The 18876-nt window shown below is 35.8% G+C and overlaps 1 protein-coding gene across 19 annotated transcripts in view; it reads left to right on the forward strand.

Annotated features, from left to right (window-relative positions):
* The window catches only part of lrrfip2 (leucine rich repeat (in FLII) interacting protein 2), an 86118-nt gene that overhangs the window by 26000 nt on the left and 41242 nt on the right, over window positions 1–18876 (forward strand). For 10 of the 19 annotated variants that reach the window (XM_053679543.1, XM_053679535.1, XM_053679539.1 and 7 more), the window contains 8 exons: window positions 5024–5077; window positions 5227–5277; window positions 8600–8665; window positions 9697–9738; window positions 13407–13469; window positions 15509–15604; window positions 16442–16486; window positions 17307–17354. The exons of 6 other annotated variants lie outside the window; for them this stretch is intronic. In XM_053679543.1, the coding sequence (XP_053535518.1) occupies window positions 5024–5077; window positions 5227–5277; window positions 8600–8665; window positions 9697–9738; window positions 13407–13469; window positions 15509–15604; window positions 16442–16486; window positions 17307–17354 (465 nt within the window). The remainder of the gene's footprint in view (window positions 1–5023; window positions 5078–5226; window positions 5278–8599; window positions 8666–9696; window positions 9739–13406; window positions 13470–15508; window positions 15605–16441; window positions 16487–17306; window positions 17355–18876) is intronic. 3 more of the 19 variants (XM_053679536.1, XM_053679541.1, XM_053679546.1) reach the window with 3 other exon arrangements.

Consider the following 18876-nt stretch of genomic DNA (forward strand, 5'->3'; position numbering starts at 1 on the left):
CCATTACATGAAACAGAATGCTTAAAAATCTTAATTGGCTGGAGAGCTCATTATAATACGGTTCAACATACATGAACAATCATTTAAATATAGTATTCTATGACATTTGATTAATGTTTTCTTACATTCCTGTGATGATAAAGTTAAGAAAAAGTCAAATTATTCCAGCAATTTTTTTTTAGCAAAGTTCAAAATGGCGTCAAACGTACGTTTGCTCAATTAAGCTTAAAAACTTAACAAAATATGCACGAACACAACAAAATGTCCATAGTGTTTTCTTTTACTGTGACACTATAAAATGGATGAATGCATTAAAAAACAATGCTTTATTAACACATTTCAGATAACAATCTAGATGGCAATACACGCATAACAGCATTTTCATAACTTAGTGGATGAGAAGACAGAGACGGGTATATAAAATGTGAATAAAACTCTGGCCTTCATGCTATGAGTTCCTCACTGCCAGAGATGCTATGCATGAAGAGAAGCATGCAAGTGGCATGAACAAAGCTTTGTGTTTTATTTTAATGTCACACTATGCATAAAGTGAATGCATGAAAAACAGCTCTTTTTTTGGGAGGCTGTATTATGGGCTCTAAAGTCGGCCTATAAAGTCGACGTCTCTCTTTCTTCAGTTCGGATCAATTTACTCACTCGGATCTTTGAATCTCGTTCAGCAAAATGGATGAATCTTTTTTCAAGTCATTTCGTTCATTTCAGCAGAATACAATAGAAATGTTGGATGTTAAATTCCCCAACACATCTAGTACGTAAGTAAACGTTGATCACATTTGGAATAAAAAAAAAAACAACTATAGGCTAATGCAGCCAAGGCTGAATAACAAGAAACAGAAATTATTAATAAATAGCTTACCTGGTCTTCAGGCTATGCACTTCACCTCACCTCTGGATCTGAGTTGTTCTTTTTCACATCACATTTGTCACGTCTGTTCCCCGGAAACAGAAATTGTTAGTTCACCTTTCGAGTCTTTGGGTAAATTTAATAAGAATCACTGTATATGTCATATAGTGAAGTCTATTTTTATTTTACATTTAATTGCTTTATTCAATTTCCATAGTATTTCTTACTTGAATACTACTGATAGACCTAACTGAGAAAACGTATCATTATCGTGAAATAAGATTCTAGTCATATCACCCACCCATAAACATTAGCATTAGGTGATTCCAGTCTTGAATTTCATGTAAAATGTGAAATGTACTTCTTAATGTACTAAATATCACAAACTCTATTGACAGGGATTTTTTACATTTATTTTAAGAATTTAAATGAGAAAAGAACAAAGCTGTGTTCAGAAATGAGTTTGTTGTGCTTCATAGACAGATTAAAAGCAGTAATAAAGCATGAAGCTTGTTATGACATGCTGCTAAATGTAACTCTATACTCTCTCTCTCTCTCAGCCTATATAACTATCGGGGAGAGGCATCAAATAATTGAAATGTAAATTGAAACTTGAACTGGAGGACACCATATCGTGTGATACATTAACAAAACCAGTTATTTTGTATTTTCATACACTTGTAATATAATAAGTATATATAGCTCTTTGAAACCATTTTTTGATGGGAAATTAGTTGAAGTGCTGATGACAGGAAATAAAAATATGAAATAGCGATGGCAAGATCTAATAGTGGTATTTTTTGTTAGATTTAGGTTTCCATTGTTCTTCTTTTCCATTATGTTGGTTTATGAAGGTTAAAATATTAATTTAACAGCTCAGTGTTGATTTTGCAATTGCAATTTCAAATCTTTTTCAATTTAATTACTTTCTGGACTCGACCATTAAGGACTTAAGTCCAACCTGGCCTCTTTTGGACTCGATTGGTTAAGGACTTGGTCTCGACTTGAACTCTTTTGGACTCGGACCCAACACTAGAGTTCCACAAACTGGTTTTGAGTATGGTCATGTTGAGTGACCATCTTATGCAGGGTTTGTACAATCTGCTTGAAGTGCTTGTTTTTTGTTTTTTAAAATTTAAATAGTGGAAAGCCTTAAAAATATATTTTTTTTTATCTAGTGGTACTTGAAAAGTGCTTGAATTATCAAAAGTCAATAAACACAAAATCGCAAAATAACTTTTAAAGTGTTTATTTTCAAGAGAACACACATACAATCCTTTCACTCAACATAAGACACCCCGCTGCAGCCCTTCCACCTTCTCCCGATATGTCACTCACTCATTTTGACAGACAGCTCCAGTCAAATTTTCAGACCCCTTTAGTGACTTTTTTTCCCCAAAACATGTCTTGGTGACAAATCTACAAACCTTTGCTACTTTCCTTATGAGAGAGTCACCAGTACTGGCCTGCGAGTGCAAGGTCTTGCTTTCCTGCCGCAGGCACACCTCTCTCTTCATCTGCATTATTCAGTGAGTGGCAGAGAAGAGCAGCACATTCAGTGTGAGAGAGAAAATAAGAGAGACATTCTGTTGCTTCTGACTTTCTGTTTGAGTAATCATTTTACATGTAAATATAGCCAAAATCAATGTTGTGTTTAACTTATGTTTATGATGATTTTGTCAGATAACCTCACAGTTATAAAATCAGGATTTTAGCATTGCAGAGCAACAGCTTGGAAACGGCTTGTAAGTGATTGCTGGTTAACATGTAGTCATAATGGGCTGTGTTTCAGTCACTATTTCATACTTGTTTTGTTCAACAGAAAAGATATGTACAGTTCCCTGCACTAATATTGGCACCCTTGGTAAATATGAGCAAAGAAGGCTGTGAAAAATTGTAAGCTTTTGATATTTTGTTAAAAAAAAAAAATCACAAAAATACTGTGCTCTCATGGATATCAAACAATTGCCAACACAAAACATGTTTATCAAAGAAAAATATCTTTTAATATATGCATGTGCAACAATTATTGGCAGTCCTATGAATTCATATGAGAGAAATATGTGTATATTTATATTCCTGTTGATATTTACCATTTTTTTTTTTTTTAGTACATATGGGTGACTAGGAACAGGAAATTGTTCAACCATGACTTCCTGTTTCAGAGAGGTATAACTATGAGATAACACAGGCCAAATTCCCTTAGTCATTCATAACAGTGGGTAAGACAAAGGAATATAGCTGTGATGTGCGTCAAAAGGGTATTGAACTTCACAAGATGGGAAGTGTCTATAAGAAAATAGCACAAGCATTGAAATTGCCCATTTCCACCATCAGGGCAATAATTAAGAAGTTCCAGAAACTGGAAATTTTTATGAATCAACCTGGAAGAGGACGTGTGTCTATATTGTCTCAACGCACGGTAAAGAGGATGGTTCAAGTGGTCAAAAAAATCTCCCAGGATCACAGCTGGAGAATTGGAGAAGTTAGTTGCGTCTTGATGTCAGAAGGTACAACTACAATTCGAAGTCACCTCCATCACCACATTTTGTTTGGAAGGGTTTCAAGAAAAAAACCTCTACTCTCATCTAAAAACAAACTCGAGCATCTTCAGTTTGCCAGACACTACTGGAACTTCAAATGGGATCGACTTTTATGGTCAGATGAAACCGAAATAGAGCTTTTTGGCAATAAACACCAGAGGTGGTTTTGGTGCACATATGGCACCAAATGCCATATGGAAAAGTACCTCATGCCCACAGTTAAATATGCTGGTGGCCCTTTAATATTTTGGGTCTGCCAGAGGACCTGGACATTTTGTTAGGATACATGGCATCATGGATTCTATCAAATATCAACAGATAATAAATGAAAACCTGACTGCCTCTGCCAGAAAGGTCAAAATGGGCCGTGGTTGGATTTTCCAGCAGGACAGTGATCCAAAACATACATCAAAATCAACACAAAAATGGTTTACTGACCACAAAATCAAGGTCCTGCCATGGCCATCCCAGTCCCCTGATTTGAAACCCATAGAAAACCTGTGGGGAGAACTGAAGAGGAAAGTCCACCAGTGTGGACCTCGAAATTTGAAGGGTCTGGACAGATTCTGTATGGAGGAATGGTCTCAGATCCCTTGCCATGTATTCTCCAACCTCATCAGGCATTATAGGAGAAGACTCATAGCTATTATCTTGGCAAAAGGAGGTAGCACAAGGTATTGACTAAAAGGGTGCCAATAATTGTTGCGCACCTATATTTATCTTTGTGGTTTTTTTGTTTGTTGTCCATGAGAGCAGAGTATTTTTGTGAATTTACCAAGGGTGAATATTAGGGGAGGGGTGTGTGTCTGTGTGTGTGTGTGATATATAAAAAGAAGAAATAAAGAATATGTTTCGGTGACATGTCTTTTATTGTCCTTGAAAACAAACAAATATAATAATTGCAAAGTCCTTGAATGTCCTGGAATTCATTTTGAAGCATCTGTACAAACCCTGTATATGAAGTGCTTGTAAGAGGCCCATTGTGTTTTATTTCTTACATAATGACAGAAGTGTCTATTGAATGAAAAAGTTTGCTATTCATTTTTAAAGCTTTGCATGGACTCGCTCCTCAGTACACAGGTGATCTCCTTACCCCGTATACTGCCCCAAGATCTCTTGGATCGTCCATTCAACTACTTTCAGTCCCTTGTTCATGATTTTAAAACCTGCTCCCAGGCTCTGCAATAGTCTCCCTTTGCATATTAGATCTTTCCCCCTTTATTGCTATGTTCAGATCTTCTCTGAATACCCACTTCTATTCGTTATCTTTTAATTCGGTCTGAGGGTGTAGGATTTTTGTTTGTCCATTGGTATTTGGTACTATTAAATGCTTGTTTTATAAATCTGTTTTACACTACATGTATAGCACTTTATTTTCAACTTCTGTTGTTTTTAAATGTGCCTTATAAATAAATAAACTAAACTAAGGGAAGTGGAAAATACCAATTAACTGAGTTGTGTGGGTATTTGTTTATTCTCTTACAGCATGTGGTGTTCTGGTAAAGTCTGGGAATCTCGAATAGGTTTTGTTCGTTGTATTTTTATCATTCAAAGTTAATTTATGTTTTTTCCACTCCTTTCCTTGGTTCCTGCTCTGTCCTCTACCCTACTTCAGGCTGACACAGAAAAGGCCTGCCATGGCAATCCATCCAGAAGCCAGAGTCGCAGAGTTTGTATCTCCTGTTTCCTGACTTTTGTATAGTTTTTTTTCCATTTCCACTGTTTTCTCCTCTGTTATCGGCTGTGTTCTCTTGTTTCCCCTCTGGTATTCATCTTTGTTCTCTAACCTACACCCCAATCCCTCAATTTTTTCCTCAGAAGGTCCTGGAAGATGATGCAGTGTCAGTCCACAGCAGTGGAAGTTACAGGGTTTGTAACAGTTTGTTAAATCGAATGTTTTGTCTTTTACTGTGTGCGAAGCATGTTGGGTATCCTTCAACCTCTAAACCTCCCAGCTTTTTATTGTGTTATTCACATTGAAATCTATAATTCAGTTACTACTAGACTTGTGTGATGTTTTTTTTTCCTGATTGTGATTTTTCCATTTTAAAATATTACATTAAACTATTTAATTGTCTAAAAATGGTAGCATACAAAATTCCATATTATTATGGAGACATAATGATATTTTCAGCTGTGTATTCGGGAGCGTCATCATGAAAACTCAGCTGGAATTTTAAGTGATGCAGTAATGCACAGTAAACGGTATTTAAAAAATAACAGCACATTTCGTTATACAGTGTTATAAGTATTGAACGCGCCAACATTTTTTTTCAGTAAATATATTTCCACCAATTTTTACTACACAATCAGTATTAACTCAAGAACTTTTGTTAAATATGTGTGCATGCAATGTTAGCTTATCCAAACATGAGCTGATCGATTTTATTTAATGTTAATAAACTTAAAAGATTCTCAGTTTGAGTAAGGGCACCGCATAAGCATCTCCACAGGATATGAGAGCATTGGATGAATGGGACAAGACTTCCATAAAGTGTCTGTTTTAATATCAAAAATTCAACACCTGTGTAAATCACTCCACATTCATATGTTGCTTTGTCATCTCCCATTTGGTTGGGGAGAGAAATACTGCCCTTTGGCATACTTTTGAGTGATAACTCACTATTGTAAGCTTTCTTGATTTCTGCCTCCATGGTCAGAGGAGCTGTTCAGAGGGCTCATGAAGAGCTCCAGGGTTGGAGTATGCTAAAATTTCTGCCACTATGGGATCATTTCTATATCATTTTAAATTTATAATTATGAGTCAGAAGAGTGGGTCAATGGGTGGAATTTATTCCGGTCGGTGTTCTTTCCACAAAGTCAAAAGAAAAATATGAGGACAATTTAAAAAAAAAAAAAAAAAAAAAAAAAAAGGGGGGGGGGGAAGTGAAATACATAGTCTCTTGTAGATGCTCACACACAAAATTACAATAATCATAAAGCAGTGCACCTAGACATTAGCCCTTTGCTCTCCAACACTAGTGTACTTTGGAGTACACGCCCTCCTATGCAAAATGTGTAACAGTTGGCAGGTCTAGTAATATAATCAGCAATAAACAGCACTACATTTTATGGCAGACTAATGTCATGCAGTGACGATAATATTGTTGTATCACGCAAGCCTAGTTACTACTATGTGATATTCAGTAACTACAATGAAGTAAAAGGAGGGTGTGTAGTTACGAGATGGGAAATGCAAGTTTGGGTGTTTGCTTGTATTTCCTCATTTGGAAGTCGCTTTGGATATAAGCATCTCCTAAATGGATAAATGTAAGAGGTTAACCCTTTTAATAATCACTATTAAGCTCTGAAACTCTGAATCCATAACTTACAGATGTAAACTGTGTGGGTGGTTTAAAATCTAGATCTAAGACGTGCAGATGGTACTCAACCAGAATAAGTTTTTTGCCGCCGCCGGGTACCAGTCCTGATCTTACCTCTATCGAAAATTTGTGGACTTTGCTTAAAAGTCGAGTCAGGGCCAGGAAACCAACAAATGTCACTGAACGTGACCAGTTCTGCCAAGAAGAGATGTTAAATATCCAACCAGAATTCTCCCAGAAGCTGGTTGATGGCTACCAAAAGCGTCTGCTCGAGGAAACTTGCCAAGGGATATTCAGCTAAATATTCGGTGTGCTGTATTTATATTTTTGACCCTGTATGTATAATTTTGACCTTGTGTTGAAAACCCCAAATAAACTAACCCCAAATAAACTAAACCACAGAAAACCCCAAATAAACTAAAAGCAAATTTTAGTTTTTACTTTTTTTTTTTTTTTTTTATTAAAGATGTATGCTGTACAATCATTCTTCCCCAGAAAAAGAACAGTTCAAAGAAATTATTGCAAGCCCAATATTGCCATGACATTCATGTTCATGATGAGTGTATGTAAACTTCCGACCGCAACTGTATCTCATATCCAAAATTCTTTATAAACAATGTGTCCAGACAACACAAACATGATGCACATCCCCTGATTTGATTACTGAATTGATCTTGAACAAAATTTACATGAGAATTACATGGTGTTAAAATTAAACACCACTCAAAATCCACCCTTTACTAATTTGTTTATTTGATATTTATTCATTTATAGTTACACTGTAGAATCGTCTGCTTGCATTTGCTACCCTGTGGTTAACATGTTGGAGTGGGGCACACGACCTCCTCTGTTTGCGCCCCGAACTCTGCAGCATTTGTTGAGCTTGCATTTCAGCCAGTATGAGCTCCTCTTTTCGCTCAGTACTGTTTCCACCTCCTTTGTACCGAGTCTTCCATGTAACTGTTTAATTTGAATGTTGTGTGTTCGTTGGCTTGAATTAATGTGGCTACATTTTGAAAGACATGAAGAAAAATAAAAACGATTAAGTGAAATGAACATAAACAAACATGGTTGCGGAGTAAAGGAGTACAAGCAAAAACGGAGCAAAAACTGTATTCGTTTCATTCAGGTTCTAATAAGCTTTGGAAATGATAACATGAAATCAGTCACTGCTGATTTTTTTATTTATTTGACAAAATAACAAAATAATATATTAATGTTACACTTTTATTACTATTAATTTATTCTGTTATTTGTTCGCCAGGTCACTCTTTCAGTCATATTGCAAACCGTCCCTTTGCGCCACCTAGTGGTAATTTCGTGAATTTTCTCATGTGACTTGTTTGTATTTACCTCTCTGGCCTTATGGCGGTGGTACATGCAGCGGTAATGGACATTCTGGTTGACTACCTACTGTAGGGCATGGCTCAACCCTAGGCTTAATTTACTGAGTAATTATTTTACTTTTCATTTTTAATTTTATCTTAAAAATACCCAATTGATTCAGATACATTTTCAGATTCATAATGTCTATCTTGATTCACTTTTGAGTTTGCAAAAAAATAGCAAAATTCTCTGTGAACACTTTCGATCCATTTTGATTACTAACAGCACTGTCAAGATATCATTCATGTTAGTTTTGAGAGTTTGCTGTTTAAAATGCCTATTTTTATGATGAACTGTAGTGGTTTAAGTGGTGTCAAGGGGCTGGGATGAACAATCTTTCCTCCAGATAATCTGTACCCAGTTCCAAACTTCCAAGATTTAAAATAGAGAATCGTAGAGTTAAGAACAATTGCACCTTTTGTTTAAAGAACCAAATGTAAAATAGACATGCTTATACATTGAATTTCTTCCTTATTTTAAAGTCTTCTGCCTCGTCGCTGCTAGGCAACTCCAGCTTCATGACCAGTTCTAGGAAAAAAAGCTTGGTGGTACGTCTCTGTTTGTGCATTTCTTTTTTTCTGCTAGTTGTGTTTTGTTAAAATTTTAAACCTTTTGAGAAAAAGTGTGATGGACTAACATCTGTGTTCATTTCTACCTCACTTAGTCTGAGAGCAAACTCTTGAGTCTCCTAACAAGTAACAAAAAACTATGGAATGCTTTGAGGTTTTGAACTTCAAAGTACACAGCCATTAAATGCAAAGATTCATGAATAAAGAACTTTAGCCAGTTTAAAGCTTTTGCAATCAATTTTTAAGAACACTTTGTAAAACCAATGCATTGAGGAAAATATGTCTGTTTGTCCGGAATTCTAACTGACTTAATCACGAAACTTCTTTGCAAGGAGGCAGTTCTTCTTGTGTGTCAGTTATTTTGTGAATGTATACTTAGAAAAAAGTGTTTCAGTTTGGAGGAACTCTCAAAGGTTCTTTGTTGGACTCTTTTTAGAATAATTCTAAAAAGAACATTTTTATGATGTTAGAACAACAGAAAACCAGTTTGCTTTGCTTCAAGTAAAAATATCTTTCTTTGCTTGACGTAATTATTTTCTTTTTAGGTCTTTGTGTAACTTTTTTAGCATTTATTTTTGTAGTTTAATCTGGTGGATTTGAGCAACATCTGCATTAATGTGACTCTTAATCTTATGAAAGCTAAGTCTGACCAATTTTCAATGACTAATATGGTAAGTTTAGCATGAACACTTGAATGTAGGTAAGTGTGAAGCATGAACATTTCATAAGTATTCAAAAAGCATATGGTTAGGAATTTGCATCTTACTTACCAAGAATGGCAGTTGAAATGATCATGAACACGGGTTTGGTTAAACAATTGCTGAAAGAGCAATTTAGTACAACAAAACATCTAATTTAATTTTCATCACTCACCATGTTGCTTGGACTATAACTTTAGAGTGGTCTGGTTTGGCTAATCCTCTAAATGTCACCTATAACTGCACACTGGCGTGGGTGTTTATTTGAGTTAACATTTTTATGTGGTTTACAAAATCCTGATCTCTTCGCAGTCTGATGCCAGTAGTTCCCACTTGAAGAGCTCTCATTCCACTGTACGTATAATTCACGTGGTATAATTTACAAGACTGTAATTGATGGTCAATAACCTATTTTTGTAACGGGTTAAGAAATACATTTCCCCTCAGAAATCACTTGTTTCGATCATCATTGACATTCATTCATTCTTATCATCATTGAAGCTCAGTTAATTGAAAAGTCTGAAGTTATTCCATTAATCACATGGAAAGGTAGGATTTTTCATGGTGTTTGAAATGTATAAGATTTGATTACATTTCCCATTTTAATAAGCTTTCGGTTATACCCTAACTTAATAGGAGATTAAAGAGCTCGAGATGAAAGTTTAGAAATAGAATACTAATTTGTGATTGATCATTCTCTGATTTAAATGTGAAGATTAGCTTTTATTTACCACTAGGGGTGCAAATGATGATACGATATAATATCGATTCTTTTACCCAGCGAATTTGATTCGATCGATTCAGGGGCCAGCAATCGATATTAGCGATGTGTCTCTTTCACACAATAAGTAACATTTCTATCAATTCACAGATGCAACCAAAATATATTTCGAAAAATGTATTGAGCTTTTTCCACTATGAAATACTACATATTTCGGTGAAAATAAGGACCCATAATGAACTTAAACTTTGACAGACATCACGCCCGGGATGTGGCTGGAATTAGACTGTCCTAAATAAAGGTCCATGTCAGGGTCAGAGTGGGACCCATTTTCAGCCAAGGAGTTTAATGCCCACGACTAGCCCTTTTTTTTTTTGTGATGGAAGAACTTTGATAAATGAAGTAACAGTTCAATTATTACTAACCCGTTATATTTATTACTGACATGTTTCAAAAGTGTATAAATATAAATAACAAATGACATACTGAGTATTATGAAAAAAGTGTTGGTTTGCATTTAAACAAATGTTAAGTATTACAGTAAGAAAAATCCTTTTTTTTTTTGGAAGTTACCTCATGCCACGGCATGTGACGATGGTTTGTTTATATCTCTATGGTAACAACCTGGGTGTGCGCGCGCGCGTGTGCGTGTGTGTGTGTGTGTTTGTGAGAGAGAGAGAGCCATGTCACGCTTTGAGCCATGTGACGTGAAAAACAGCACTTTTTAATGTATAAGTAACTGATGCGCTGCTTTAAATACAGATTTAGTGTAATTTTATCAGTACACATGCCTTTTATGCGTGTGTGTGAGGTACGGAGGGAAAGTAGGCGAATTGTATGTCTGCCGGCCCAATTTAAGAGCGGTCCACCTGGAATCCTTCAGATTCTCTCTATTAGCCACTCCGGTTATGGTCCATCTTAAAGAGCCCCTATTATGCTTTTTCAGATATTACCTTTCATGTTGTGTTATAGAGCTGTTTGTCAATGTAAAAATGTATGCAAAGTTTCAAAAATCAAAGTGCATGACAAATTGAGTTATTGATTCCAAAAACAAAGAACCGATTCTGAACAGCTGAAACGAGTCGTCAGTAATTCCAGACTTACTTACTTCCAGTACATACCTACATAGGTTTGTAACAAAAAACCTCTGGTCGTCATTGGCTGCTCTTGAACAACATGTACTTTGACCTGCCCTCAAACACTACAGTACAGTAGTTGCATCCTGAAAGAGTTAGGTTCATGTCTAGAAGACTTTATTTTCTGTGCTGCAAAAGCAAAGCCACTTTGCATGGACTGCCAAAGGATGAGGATGTAAAGCATCAGTGGTTAGAATTAAATTTAAAATGACACCACACCAGTTCAACTCTGACCTTCGTTTGTGTTCACGTCATTTCAAATCTAGCTGAAGTCAACGTGGGATTTGCGAAACGATTATTCATTAAAGATAGGGCCGTCCCCACTTAAGTATGATTCATTATTTATGTATATATTTTCTACCAAGTGTTCCAAACGCGCAGCTGTTAGCCTCTGCTAACCGGCTAACTCACGTTATTGCCAAATAACATAGAAACTTACCACTGAGAAACATCCTGTTCTTGTCGTGCTTTCCATGGTGTTTCGGGTTGATCTTCCAATGTATTGATGTATGGACTTGGGCTCAAATTGATAAGGTAAAACTGACATTATTACTGAAATTCAGATATGGTAATGAGTGTTTCCTTTCCGACACGTGCTGTAAGCAGTACACCAATCACAACAGACTGGGATATATGACCAATCAGAGCACAGTAGGCTCTCTGAAAGGAGGAGTTTAGAGTGAACAGATGCCTGAGCGAGTCGTTTGTGACACTGAGAAAAATAGGTGATGCTATAATGTAAACAGTGAAAAAATTAAGTTTTTTTTTTTTTTTTTTTTTTAACCTTACATGCATGTAAAATTATTCTTTGAGATCTCTAAAACAAAATTAGGCATGTTTATATAGCGTAATAGGGGCTCTTTAAAAGTTAAACATGCATCAATGTTTACAGATTGCATCAATAAATTAGATCGTTGGTTATTTGATCGATACATCAATCCATATCGCTGGATCGTTAAACCCCATATTTACTACTGTGTACACTTGTCACCATGCACCTATTTTTTAACTTGGTTGAATATTAATGGAAATTTTACATTTTTCTGTTGTATAATGGGATAAGATGTGTAAATATTAGTTTTAGCTGACCATGAACTTCCATGACCATCATTCTTAACCCTCTTACCCCTAAGTTCCCACAGTATTATGTCACATAACCCTATATTCCCCAGAGAAACAGCACGCCAACCCTGAGTTCCTGGGCCAAAATCAACATTTTAATTTTAACATTTTTAGGCCTTGAAACAACTTATAATAATGTATTTGTGTAATATTACTTTGAAAATGAAGCAGTTCAGTGTTTTTACTAAACTTAGAGCTTAACTACTTAAATTCTTAACTAGAGAAATGACGAAAAAATGCTCGCTAAAATCCTTATACTCATTTAGAAGTACCATACGATCATCAGCATGGTCAATGCCATTATAATAAATAAATAAATAAATGCATTTTAGTGCCGAAAGTCAAGTTTCTGGTGATAATCAGACCAGCAGGTAGTGTTTTCACGAATGCACAGAAATGGTCCCGTTATGACTCCAGACCCCTGCAGTGTCAGTCGTACTGGTTGATGCTGAAGATGAAGACGGATCAGGGTCTGAATCAGGAGAGATTGCGTCTCTATCAGTTTCGGTTTCAGTTTCTAGAATCCTCGCTCTCGCCTGTGTAACTGTGTATGTTTTCTTTTTTTTTCCACTGTTTTAGATGTACCTGTGTTCACTGTAGGTGTAACTTTAGCTGGAACACAATTAGCTTTTCACCTTTGGCATTTTTAGTTCACTTCTACTAGTACACCAATATTCACACTTGGATTAGCTTCATCATAATGCCGGTGTAATAACGTAATCACGTCGTGACGTCATCAACCTTCCGGGTTAAAAAATAATAATTAAATAAGTAAGGAATCATAGCAGAGTAATGCCAGTACACCGGCCTTATGGGGATAACGTTTACACTGCAAATCCTCTATATCGGCCTTATGGGTATTTGGCATAGATGACCAAGCCGGTCTATCGTCCTTACGGGAATAGATCAAAGACGGGCAAGCCGGTTTTTCGGCCATACGGGGTAAGAGGGTTAACATTCATACTACTGATGGTTTCTATTTTTCTGCCTGGCATAGTCTTATCTGTCACACTTCAGTTAACCATATGCTCTCTTCCTTTTAGAGCTCAGTGTATAATGACCTTCACAGGAAGGCTGCTTCCTCCAGGAAAAAACCTGACCTACTGGTCAGTGCTTCTGACTGAGTATATATTGTGTATATATCCTTTGTCAAATGTGTCTGCTGTATTCCAAGTCATATTTAATGTCTTAATCCCCTCTGCAGTGATCAGGCAGTTGTGGAGAACTGTCCATTCATGTTCTGCAGCTTGTGGATTAAATTCCTGTTCATTTTTGCAGTTATTATTAATTTTTTTCACTGTTTCGTCTGTAAGAATATAAACTGACAGGTTTGTTCGCCATTTTTTACAGGGCTATTTAATAAGGACAACATATACCTGCCACAGTTGTGTGAAAACTGAAAACATTAGGAGATATAAATTAAGTAAAATGTGTTATAAAAAAGGATAAAACCTTTACCACACAATTTTTTTTTTTCAAGCAAAACCACATCACAATTCTTAGCACCCCATCTTTGCCAACATAACACCACTGAATATTTGCCTACAGTACTTGATAATTAGAAAATACAGAGCAAGGAATTTGGGATAACTACCTATTATAGATTATCTAATGATCCTCCATGGTCCTGGGTCCTCTCTTTTTCAGTTGACGGGTTTTCAGTTGGGTTTAGGGATGAACATGTTACAAGCTTGATTCTGTGGTCAGTGAACCATTTTGTGTGGATTTAGATGCATGTTTGGCTCATTGTCTTTCTGGAAGATCCAACCACAACCCAGTTCTTGCTTTTTTGCATAAGCAGCCAGATTTTCATTTAAAATCTTCTGGTACTCCATGGAGCATCATGCACACTAAAAAACACTGGGTTAAAAACAACTAATATTGGGTTCTTTTTAGCCCAATGGCTGGGTAAATATCGGACAGAGCACATTTTGGGCTAAACTAACCCATCAAGTTGGATTGTTAATTTTAACCCAGCAACCAGGTTGTTTTTTCAACCCAAAGGATGGTTTAATTTTTACAAAAATGCTGGGTTAATTTTATCTCATAAACGGGCTAATATTTTCAGGGTAATATTTACCTTTTGAAAATGTCAAATATACCGCATTATAAACAAACGTCAACATTGTATCTCCTTTATTTATATACAAGGAGGTATTCATAAATGAGGTATTCTTAATGAATTTTAAGTAAATGACTCTCATAAGTCATATATTTAAGATGAAAATGTCAGATTTTGATCAAAGGAGAAGTTTAAAACATCCAAAAAACTGAGTAACCAACTTACGATCCAGTGGGCGTTACAAACATGTAAGCCAAAGCTATGTAAACTGGACTGTTATCACATATTTTTGCTTGTTCTAGTGTACAGTAATGGTTTATGGATGAATATATTGATACGCACTTTGTTTCTCCAAATAAATCTAAAAATATGTCCGTGTGAAAACCGTGACCTCCACCTGAGGAGAATTCAAAGAGTCTGTGCTGAATTGATTTGACCCAAGGAGCTGGGCTGATCTGTCGGGGTGGGGGAGGGGTGCATTGATTCAACTGTCTGTGAAAATGACCTAGCCTCTAACCCTGTGGTTGGGTTACACAAAACTTCCCAAGACTGAGAAAATAACCAAATTAAATGACCAAAAAGGTTCAACCCAGCGATTACGTAGAACGAATAACCCAGCAATTTTTAGTGTGTGTATTCCAACTACTTTTCCCAGGTCCTTTTACTTTGATGAACATGTTGCTTCCCAGTTACTGTCCTTAAGTGAAAATAATTCACGTGACCAGTGCATGCTTTTCTTGCATAGATTTTTTTTTTTTTAGTGGCAGAAAAGAGCACTCACAAATCAACTATTTGTTTGTTCTTTGAGCATTCTGAACAATTAAACATACAAGCTGATTCTGTTATTACATTGGTTTGCCAGTAGAAGGGAAGGGACATGTGAAGTTGAGGATGTTTTTGCATATTTAAGGAATCTGGATTTAATGATGAAGTAAAACATGTCTGTTATTTTTTTTCTGTTGCCTAATGATAATTGATAGTGATAGTAATAGGTGTTTTCTTTCCTATTCTGTTTATAAATATTTTTTGTACAAATTTTCACACTTTTGATTTGATCACTTTTTTGATATATCCTCACCACAGATGGGATTGTATTATGACCAAAGGAAATACAGCAGTCTAAAGAGCTCCAAACCACCTCCTCCTCTCTCCTCCACTATCTCTATCCATCAACCCCGGGTTTGTTTTTCCTTCTGTCTGTTGTCCACATACTGGCTCTATGTTGAATAAATATTTTGTAGTCAGTCAGACAGAAGTTATTTCAACACTTTTTTTGTTTTAAGAGTATAGGTATGAGTGTGTATTCATGTGCAATTGTGTACAGTACTGTGCAAAAGTCTTGGCACATGTAAAGAAATATTTTAAAGCAAAGGTGCCTTCAAACATAATTAAATTAAACATTTTCAACATAAAAATGTCTATAAAGAGCAGTGAACAGCAAAACTAAACAAAGTCAGTTTTTTGGCGTGGCCACTTTGTCTTTAAAAATGCATCAGTTTTATGAGGAATTGTCTTTTTTAAGTAATTGTAATTTTTAAGCATCTATCTTGGATAATATACCACTGTCACTTGCTTCTGATTTTGCAGGCAGTCCCTGACAGCTTTGATTACTTTGTTTGTTATTCATTCTGTTTTTAAAAATCAACAAATTTTGTCTGTTTTTCTTTCTATATTACCAACCCAACAGTGTTTGTATATCAGGATGTACTTGTTTATAGAGACTTTGAAGTACTCTGCATAAGGTCATCTGACATATGCCATAAATGTGGTCTATTACTTCATATGTAACCTTCTTTACTGACACAAAACATTTTTCTGTAATTTAATTTTCTTATTGGAAAAGTAATGTTTGGAGCTGTAAAACATATTTGAGACACAATAATGCACAAGTCATATAATAAATATCTAAGACAATCAGTATTAAAAAATAGGGTAGCAAGGCCTTTTGCACAGTACTCTTATGTTGTACTCTAACCCTCACAACCCCCCCCCCCCCCCCCCCCCCCCCACTTACAGGCTTCCAGCACTACCTCCACAGGTCTGATGCGTAGCTACAGCGCGGTCAGTCTATACTTAAATGCTTTTGCATGTAGAATTATATCTAATTGATAATGTGCTCTTGTATAGGGGCACACCTCGTTGTAAGTTGTGTTGTTTCTGTCAGACCCTGTGCCACCACAAAAAAACATGTATAATGAAGCAAAATGGGTATATTATTTCTAATAAATGTTTCTCCTCGGAATATCTGGGTGGACAAATCATAAATCCATTAGGTCGTCCAACAGACAGATGAATGCTCCAGTGTACATTACCAATGATAACTGGGCTATAAATGGTGCCTATAATATTAGGGCCACTGATTAAAAACTAAAAAAGATTTCGAGAATAAAGTTGTAATATTTTGACAATAAAGTCATAGTTTTATTAGCTATAATTTTTATATTTATTTATTTATTTATTTATTATTATTATTAGAATACAGTCATAATACTATGACAGAATGATGCATTTCAGAGCAATTAAATATTTTACAAGTTAAGAAATATTTAATTTTCTTACTAGTGTTAGAAGTTGGGGTGACTGCAACTGAGTCAGGTTCACCACGATGGTTAATTGGGAAAAAATAAATAAAATCTGCTAGACCTTGGCCCTTGGGCTGCTGATTTGTCTACACTGAATATGTTCCCAGTTTTCTTTCTCACCACATATTTTGTATACATTTCTGATCACATGCCAAATTAAATGCAATTTCCCAGTGCAGTTAAAAATAGTATGCATGCTTTTAATTACACTGCAGTTTTTATATAACACGCAAATAAAGGAGATATGCAGTTTATTTAAATGGTTTTGCTGAATAGTGGACCTCTATTTATGCCCTTAGGCCTCAATATGTGATGCTGGTCTCTATGGGCCATGTGGTTCCAGAGCTGTAAGTGCTGTAAATTCCAGTTTCAAACACAGTGTGAAGTAATACAGACCTTTTTTTTTTTTTTGCATGGAGCAGCGTTTCCATTAGCTGGAAAATACCGGTATTTGACCAGTAATAATTCTGCTGTAATTAAAGATCCTTTCTACACCACCTTTTTTTTTTCATAATGCATGACTTTTTAAATGTGTATGGATGATATGCTGAAGGAAAACAGTCAATATTTAAAGGTAGCGACATATATGTAACTGTATAAATGTAAATGTAGTGGCATATAGCCACTGCTATGGAATAACTGTTTTCTAGCAAATCACAGCTACAGTGGTGGTGTTCAGTAAACAAGACTAGAATGAAAATATGATTCATGTATAATGGATATTAAAAAATCAACACACCCCTGTTAAAATGGCAGATTTTTGTGATGTAAAAAAATGAAACCAGGAGAGATCATGTCAGAACTATTTCTACCCTCAGTATGAAATTACAACACAAAAATTAAGTGAAAAAACAAGCAAACATTTTAGGGGAAAACCTAGTTCCATAAGTGTGCACACCCCTAAACTTATACACTGACTACGTTTACATGGACATCAATAATCTAATTATTTACCTTATTCTGAATAAGATAATATTGTAATTAAGGTGTTTACATGAGTTGCTTTTAGATTATTCCTTTCATGTTCCCGTTTTACATGTTCTAGAACATAGATCGATTAATAGCACACGTCATTACGTCCCCACGCCACGCCGTCCGATATTCCCTCCAGAATTTCACGTATCAACGTACAGTTCATCTTCATTATGGTACTGTATACAGCAGTGGGTGTTATTTTAAATTTTTTATGAAAGCTTCAAGTGCAGTTAATTATCATGCTATATGTACAAATAAACGACTGCTTCAAGCCATGGGCTGCATCTCAAACCATGTACTTACCATTTATATAGTAACCGAAACACATGTACTTCGCTTACTATTTAGTGTTAAGTACACGGTTTCAGAAGCAGCCGTGTGCTCTTGTTAGCCGTAAAAGGGTTGAGCACTGCCGTGTGTGATCGCGTCCTGTTGCAAAATGCGGTGAAAACTCCCACACGATGTTAATAGTGTGATTAAGGTGTGTACATGTCTGTAATGCACATCAATAATGCGACTAAAATAGGAGTACTCCACACATCTTAATTCGATTTGTGTTTACTTTAAGTATGACTTTAGTCGGATTAAGGTAATAAAAAATGTCTGTTTACACGGTAGTTTCTTAATCAGAGTATTGTCTTAATCGGGTCAATATTGGATTATTGTTGTCCATGTAAACGTACTGACTGTTGAAGTACCTTTTGATTCTATAGCACCACTTTGGCCTGGCACATCTTGACTTGGCAGTATTTTCTTGCAAAAACATTCTAGATCTGTCAGATTGTAATCTGTCAGATTGTGTATCTCCTGTGTACAGCCCTCTTCAGGTCATCCCACAGATTTACATTCAGGTCTGGGCTATGGCTAGACTATTCAAAAACATTGATCATCTTT

This window comes from Ictalurus punctatus, chromosome 3 (assembly GCF_001660625.3).
Source record: "Ictalurus punctatus breed USDA103 chromosome 3, Coco_2.0, whole genome shotgun sequence".
NCBI classification, from domain to species: Eukaryota; Metazoa; Chordata; class Actinopteri; order Siluriformes; family Ictaluridae; genus Ictalurus; species Ictalurus punctatus.